We start from the raw sequence: 8,017 nt of genomic DNA, 5'->3' as shown, positions 1-8,017 counted from the left end.
TGTTTTTAGTAAGGCATGTTTGTTAAAACTAGTTATATTTCCTAATTAAACTAAGGCCTAGTCCTGGCTTAAACTAATCCCTGTCTGGGAAACCACTCCAAAAGCACAGTGAGTGCAGTCATTTATGGACATTTAAAGGCATAATACACCCAAAAATGAAACTTCTGTCATGATTTTCTTATTTTTTTCCGATGAACACAAAAAAAAGATAAAGAAGAAGATAAAAAGAAAAAGAGGATAATTTTAATACATGTAAGCACACTGCTGATTGTAACCATTGACTTCCATAGTAGGAAAAACAAATACAATGGAATTGAATGGGTACGATCAGCTGTGTGCCTAAAATATCTTCTTTTGTGTTCATCAGAAAGAATGTTACGAACAACATGAGGATGAGAAAATGATGACCGAATTTTCATTTTTGGGTGAACTATCCTTTTAAAAGAATGACTTCCTGAGTGTAGGACGTCATAAATAACTGGGGCAGTTTTATTGTGCATAAAAAAATCATAGCACACACAGACGTGGAATGTCATGTTCTCTATTTTATTGCTAACAGCTATAAACATTTAATTCCAAAACGTGATTGTCAATATTAAGTACTTTTTTTCTCTCTTTTTAAAGCTGATCAATTCTGTTACAAGAAGATATTTGATGTGACATAGTTCATTCTAGTATTGTCAGACAGAGGAGTAAAAACAATGCTACAAGTTGTCAGCTATGAGATCCAAAATCATTGGTTAAAAACTCAAACTTACGCTTAAAAAATGTACAAAAACACATAAAATAGACTTTCATGTGACTGCAGAAGCTTCAAAGCTCTTTAAGTTACGGTAAAAAAGCAACAAACGAACCTGAAAGGCAAGAGTTCGAACCCTCCGCTTTAAGAGAAAAGAAAAATGTTTTCAAGTCTCCTAAAAGGGCCCTCGGGACTTCCCGTGAGGGATGCATCTGTCTCTGACATCTGTCTTTCACACGACGGTCTGCTCCCCTCGACATTTCCTACAAACACCGTAGACGGCCGAGAGCAGGTAGACGCTGGCCGTGAGGCAGGCGAAGACGGAGGCGGTGAGGTAGACCTTATACAAACACTGATATGTGTAGCTCGCCAAGTTGCAGTAAGAGTTCTTGTCAGTTTTGTAGATCATGATCCCGACCGCAGACAGATAGAGCGCGGTGGCCGCGACGTCGTGTATCACATTGCTTAACAACCACCGTTCTCCTCCCACGATGGGGACGAGGTCTTGTTTATCCAGCAGGGTGAGAATGAAGATGGCCATCGTTAGGAGCCAGAAGAACACGGCCACGAACAGCACATAGTGAATGGAGCCTTCATATTTATTGGCTGCGATGGTGACCCAAAGCCCAGCTCCCAGGAGGATCTGGAGGACCCGAACAATCCCAATAAAGCTCTTGAGGAATTCCTTGAAGTTTCTCCTTACCTGTGGCTGAGGGGGCATCTCCTCTTTGTTGAAGAAGTCTTCTTCTGGTGTTTAGGGTGGGGGCTGTTTGCCACAACAAACAGAAAGAGGAAGATGAAGAAAACGAGATGAGTATGAAACAGCCGATTAGAGTTTTAGAGGAAGCTGTGATGTGCACAGAGAGTGGATCTTCAGCTCTGCCCCAGGGTTTTGAAATGACTTTTCTCTGCTTCGTCTCTTCCGTTTCCTATGTGAAAGCTGTAGAGCTGTTTCTCCCTCCCCCTCTTCTCCAGCACAGAAGAGGAGGAGGAGGAGTAGAGGAGAAGGCAGGACTAAAGACTCACCCCTTCCTGCTCCTCATCCATCACCAGTCAGCTGCTAGAGAAATCTGCCTTGAAAATTTACTTTTTCTCCATGGCTTTCATTTGACTCATATTGATATTATGAGCTTTTAATTATTTAATTCTTTGTTTTAATTGTGCTCTCCGGTTGTTTTGTCTCTTTTAAGCACTTTGGTCAATTTTTATTGTTTTGTGCTATATAAATAAACTTGTATTGTATTGTAAAAATTCCTGTGTACTGTAACTCTTTCTTAATCAACATTTCTGTTGCTTTACAGGCTTTACTTTATTGGCATGCATTTACAAAAGCCAAATAATGTCAGAAAATCTAGTTTAAATTTAGAGATGTCCATGTTTTAAACCTTTAGAAGTGAAAATAGAAGTGGAAACCAGTTTTGTGTTTTTATTTATTATTATATAACTGGAAGATACTGGAAAAATACTGCTTAGGAAATTGAATTTATTCAGTATATAGTGGAAACTGTTGAAGGCAACAAAGCAAAAACACTGTCTGCAGTGCCTCATTTTTTTCTGGCCATCACTGTGTTAAATGATCCATAGAGCTGTCTTTTTCCTGGGCAATAGTGATGGGAATGTTCGAAAGCTTATTTTGAGGTCAAGATGGTGTGCCTTTATAGGCAGTTTCAGCAGTAACAACATGAACAAACAGCTTTTGTGGATTAAACCAGGGGCGTAGCCAGTAATGGGCCAGGGCGGCACTGGCCCGCCCAGGCAAGTTTAATCAAAATACATTTTATTTTTATTTTTATTATTCAAATGTATTTAAGAAAATATATTAATATAAACCTGATTTATTGTTGACTGGTGTGTGTTTAATTTGCTTTCTAAATAAAATTGAATTGTTAAAGCAAGTTGTAGGAAGCCTCCGGAACGTAATTGGTTGCTTGGTTGCTAGGGGTTCTGACCGGTAGGCTCTGTGGGTGGAGCGGCGGGCTCTGGCAGCCAGCCAGCTAGCTAACTTTGCTAACTGCTTTTTTAGCTTTGCCACAATAATGGCTAAAGTTTCTTTAATGTGTTATTTAAAAAAGCAAGAGTTGAGGAAGACGATACGCCACTGCCTCCATCTGCCGAGTCCTACCAGCTCAGTTCTTCAGACTCATCAACCCACAAGGCGGCTAGTCAGGCACTGGTGGCGCCGGTTGTCGCTCTCTCTCCCTGGAGGCAGTTCCGTTCCAGTGCGCTCTCCCGGTCAGCCTGACACAGGTTGACCCGCCGATCTAACGGCAATTGATGAACCACGTACAACCCAATTTGAATCCATGAGTACTACCCGCCTCAAAAACCTGTGCCTTTTGTTTTTTGAAAAATAACTCTGGACTCTTTGGACTCTTTGGACTATAATTAGATCATTTCTGTTTTCAACAATAAACCCAGGGGCTTGCGTCTTGTTTTGTAGAATGAAAACAACAAGGGTAGGCCTGTTGTTTAACTCATTTCCTTAATTTTTGCTCGTGAAGTGATTTAACCAAGTTGTGTGTTGTGTATAGATGTATGCCTTATAGGTTAACTTACATTGTTTAATTTAAACGAGTTGCTATTTTTTGGCACAAAAGCTTAATTTCCACCAGGGTGATTGCACTGTATATGGTTGATTTAATATAAATTAGGCAGTGTGTTGTTATTTATTTCAGACGTGCTCTGCTGAGAGTTTTCATTTTTTAAATTTCCTGTTAGTTTTAGCCTACTTTATTTCAGGTGAACTGTTTTTGCACTACTGACTAGCCTGAATAAGCCTGCCTGGCCTGGTTTGTCCAGCCTTTATTGAGCTCTGTGTTGGTTGAACATTTTTAGACAGTGTTTTATTATTGCCTTCGCCGAAAATTGCAAAGTAAAGATGTCAGTGTTTTTTCAGATTGTCTATTCTTTTTTTCTACTCTAATGTTTAATTATTATTTAAGTCATTTTATTCTAGGATAAACTATTGGCCCACTCACTTTTGCCCCGGCCCACCCAAAATTCAATTTCTGCCTACGCCCCTGGATTAAACGCAACTTCCGCTAGACTTCCACAAAGAATCAATAACAGCAGAGTCCTCTAACAGGGGTTTATTTCTGATAACAAGACAAGTTAAGTAAATTACCTGTATGTTTATATATCATATCTAAAGCGTATCAACTATTACACGGTATAACGGAGCCCCTAAGGGGACATAGCAAAAATGTAATAAATTTTAGTTTCGCATGCTCATGTGAAACTATCGCGTTTAGTTTGGCGTGTGCACGTGAAACTATCGCATGCTCACGTGAAACTTTCATGTGCTCATGCAAAACCTTCATGTGCAGAATTTTTTTTTTAAAGCAAAAGTTTCACGTGCGCACGCAAAACTTTTGCTTGCACACATGAAAGTCGTGCACGTGCACACGCCAAACTAAACGCGATAGTTGCACGTGTGTACGGAAAACTAAACTTTATTTAATTTCACGTGAGCACATGAACTAAACTTTTGATTTTTTTACTCCAATGTCACCTTAGGGGCTCGGTACTGAGTCAACGTTACTGTGTAAAATTAATGTATACAAAGTTAGCTACTAATTTTAGGTGGTCGGTGACTTCTTTTTTGAGGGGCGCACGATGCGAAGCTCATCACAACGTGTATTTAGCCTATCATGTCGTCATGTCAATATATGTGTTTGGCGCGTCATGTGAACTTTTGTGCATCATGCGTCTTGTCAAAATCTGAGCCTGCTGCAGACGCTTCAAATGGATTTATGATAAAAGTGATGCTCACGATAATTACTTAATCTTATGTGTAATCAAAGTTTAGTGTTAGGTTAGTGTCTTGTGAGTATTTTGTGAACGTGAGCGTCTCTTTTATCATAAAGCCTTTCGATGCATGTGCAGCAGGCACGTATTTTGACAAGATGCATGATGCACATGGTTCACATGACGCAAAGAACTCATATTTTGAAATTGCACCCCTCGGAAGAGAAGTCACCGGTCGCCACTGGTTGCTACAGGTCTTTGAATTCTTGCCTGGCTGCCAAACTTCTCCACATAGTTGTGATCCATGCTCATTGTCTCCCCTCGTCTTTAAACTGTAAATATTTCTGTAGAAATTACAGTATTACTGGCCAGTAACTTAGATGAAGTAACTGTAAAATGCTTTGCATGAGCCTGTTATCTTATAGTTTTATTCTGTAAAGACAAAGACTTTGGTAATGTTTAATGTTCATTTAAACAAACTGTTGCCAGGAAATAACATACATTTAAATCTACAGTAAGTTACTGCCAAACAACTGCATAACTACAGCTTTTTACAGTGTAATGAAACAAACCAAAACATTTTATTTTAGACAAGGTATGTTCAGAGTGCATAAACGCGACAATGTGCATGCATCCGATGAAATGGTCTCTAAAGAAACTGACAAAATAAAATAAATATAACCTGAAAATATTGACTGGAATAAACAGCACAACATATACAGTCTGCCCTAAACCAAAGTCGTTTTAAACAAAAGGTTCCCAAATTTCTTTCTTTTCTCTATTCATCCAATAATATATGCATTTTCTTCAAAAAGTCTCTTTCTTTGTACTGTAAGGTAGTTTGGGTTTGGCAAAATCTATGAAACACATCCAACATTAACTCTCACCACCATATTTGGACTTCAAATCTGACCTGATGTGCACTCTGTAAATGAATGTGACAAGAGCAGGAATGTGAAGGCAGGAATCTCAGCTCAACTAAACACTCTTATCACTACTGGTATGTGTTGTCCATGAAATTAATGTTTTGCATTTTTTATGATTCGTGAGGAAAGTCTGACAGCTAAGATCAAGGGCTGAATGCTGCCATGTCAATAAATGCAGGCGTACCTATAAAACTCTGTGACTGTGTCAGTGGGCCACCACTTTAACGATTCACACAGAGACCCGGTGGGTGGGCGGGGTTAGTTTTACGTTTACATTCTCACAGTGTGATTTATTTTACATGTTTCCTTTAGGGAGCAAAATGCAGCTGTACAGCTAAGTTGCTTTAAAACTGAATTACAGAAAGATCTGGCAGCTGCATAACATGATCTGATATTATAGAAATGTCTTTCATTTGTAGTACAGCATTCAGAAGCATACGCTCAAACTGCATTGTTTAAGGATTTGATGATTAGTTAAACCTCTGAATTTACAGTTACTTTAATAAGAAACAACTTGTTGAACTGCATGAGTATAAATGATCTCAGAAATCTGGACCGCATTAAACATCTTGGGACATTCCAACAACGTGATAAAATAGTGATAAAAGCGGCCAAAAAATAATCATATTCTTGGCGCTTCTACAAAATATCTTATATTTCACATAGCCTACTTTACAACAGTGCATGAAAAACTGACAAAATTTGGATCTTTGCCGTACTGTGCAGTGAAATATAAAAACAAGGCAAAATCGAAAGGGGGTTGCAATGTTTTTGCATGATAACATTGCCATTTATGGTCACTTTGAAAACTCAAAAGAAGTATCTTTAAGGTCTTGAAGCCAATTTCTTGTTTAGTAGGCTAGAAGAAACATAATTTACATTTAATTAAACTGTAAAAAAAAATTGCTGTAGTTATGCAGCTGTTTGCCAGTAACTTACTGTAGATTTAAATGGATGTTATTTACTGGCAACAATTTGTTCAATGTTATATAAACATTAAACATTAAAAAGTCTTTATCTTTACAGAATAAAAATTCAGGGAACCAGAAATACTCATCACCTTTACCTGTGTTTTTTTCTGTTTATTTTGGTTCCCAGAATGCTTTACATGAGGCGGGTATTTTAGTTTTATTCTGTAAAGACAAAGATTTTGAAATGTTTCATGTTAATTTATCTTTCATTTAAACTTTTGCCAGTAAATAAAGTCAATTTAAATCTACAGTAAGTTACTGGCAAACAGATTTTTATTATTTTTATATATCATTGTATTAGTATAGCATACTGTGGTCCATACAGTATTGTATATATTTATATATCTTACCATATATAAAACATGAAAAAGTATAACATTTTCTAATATAAGACTTGAAAACGAGTTTTACCTTTCCCCCACATTTCCTATAATTGCTTGCCACTAGATGGCAGTACAGGCAAATGTAAACCTGGCTAAATATCTTTTTGATATTTTTGATTTTTTTTTTCTTTTGAATATTTGATAAAAAATAGCTACCAAACATTTCCCAAAATAAAAATAAATGATTAAATAGGCAAATTAGCAATTCTGACTGGGCTGAATTTAATGGGAAGCAAGCGTATAAGTGCTGTACAGCAATGTCAACGTTTTTCTCTTTGGACACTTAAAACAAAATAAATCACTTTAACTTCACTTTAAACTACTGAATTACTAATACACTCTCAGAAATAAAGGTACGAAACTGTACCTTTACTGTCACTGGGGCTGTACCCTTTCAAAAAGTACAGCTTTGCACATAAGGATTTCATTTAATTACCTCAGAAGTACATTCTGGGACCAAAGAGAGCTTATTAGTACCTCAAAAATTCATATCAGTATCTCAAAAGTACATATTGATACTAAATTTTTACCAGTACATATCTGTACCTAATGGTCCATATAAATGCCTTTTTAAAGGGTGCTGCCCCAGTTAGGGTACATATTTTGACTTTTTTCTAACAATGTAGGGTCCTTAAGGTACGGTAATCTACCCAAAATTGCATTCTGTTTTGTATTCCTGTAAAGATACCAAACGGAAACTTAGGGTACAGCCCCAGTGACAGAAAAGGTACAGTTTTGTACCTTTATTTCTGACAGTGTATTTAGTTGAATAACCATTGTTGTTGATAACTGCTGCAAATCTGTGTCAAATCGAGTCAAACAACTTCTGGCACCTTCAGCCCAGGATCCACTGTTCCTGTCAATTTGTAGGTTTTGCATCCGAAACTGCATTTTTAATGTCAGTTCAAAAGTTTTCAACAGGGCCATTCGATAACCTCAATCCTTTTTTGTGTAGAACCAAGATTTTGGCCTCTTGCTTGTGTTTGGGGTTGTTGTGTTGTCGAAACATCCATTAGGGGCATTTCTCTTCTGCGAAGGGCAACATAATCTCTTCAGCTATTCTGATGTATTCAAACTGATCCATGTCCCTTGTATACGATAAATATTCCCAATAGCAGGATTTTTACAGTGTACTGTGGCTTAAATTCAGTAGCCTACCCAGGGGTCTTTGGGCCAGTTTATGTGTTAATGAGATTATGCGTATGCCTTTTGTCGACAATGCTGTTGCATCCAGATGTCTTCTGACTGTTA

The 8,017-nt window shown here is 37.6% G+C and overlaps 1 protein-coding gene across 1 annotated transcript; it reads right to left on the bottom strand.

Annotated features, from left to right (window-relative positions):
- Positions 1-525: 525 nt before the first annotated feature.
- marveld1 (MARVEL domain containing 1) lies at positions 526-1,837 on the bottom strand. Its single transcript, XM_065297495.2, has one exon. The coding sequence runs from the start codon at positions 1,458-1,460 to the stop codon at positions 972-974; it is 489 nt and encodes a 162-aa protein (XP_065153567.1). The 5' UTR covers positions 1,461-1,837; the 3' UTR covers positions 526-971.
- Positions 1,838-8,017: the final 6,180 nt, after the last annotated feature.

The sequence above is a fragment of the Paramisgurnus dabryanus genome, chromosome 20 (assembly GCF_030506205.2).
Source record: "Paramisgurnus dabryanus chromosome 20, PD_genome_1.1, whole genome shotgun sequence".
Taxonomy (NCBI): domain Eukaryota; kingdom Metazoa; phylum Chordata; class Actinopteri; order Cypriniformes; family Cobitidae; genus Paramisgurnus; species Paramisgurnus dabryanus.
Note: the sequence above shows the minus strand (reverse complement) of the source record. Positions and strands in the feature narration are given on the sequence as shown.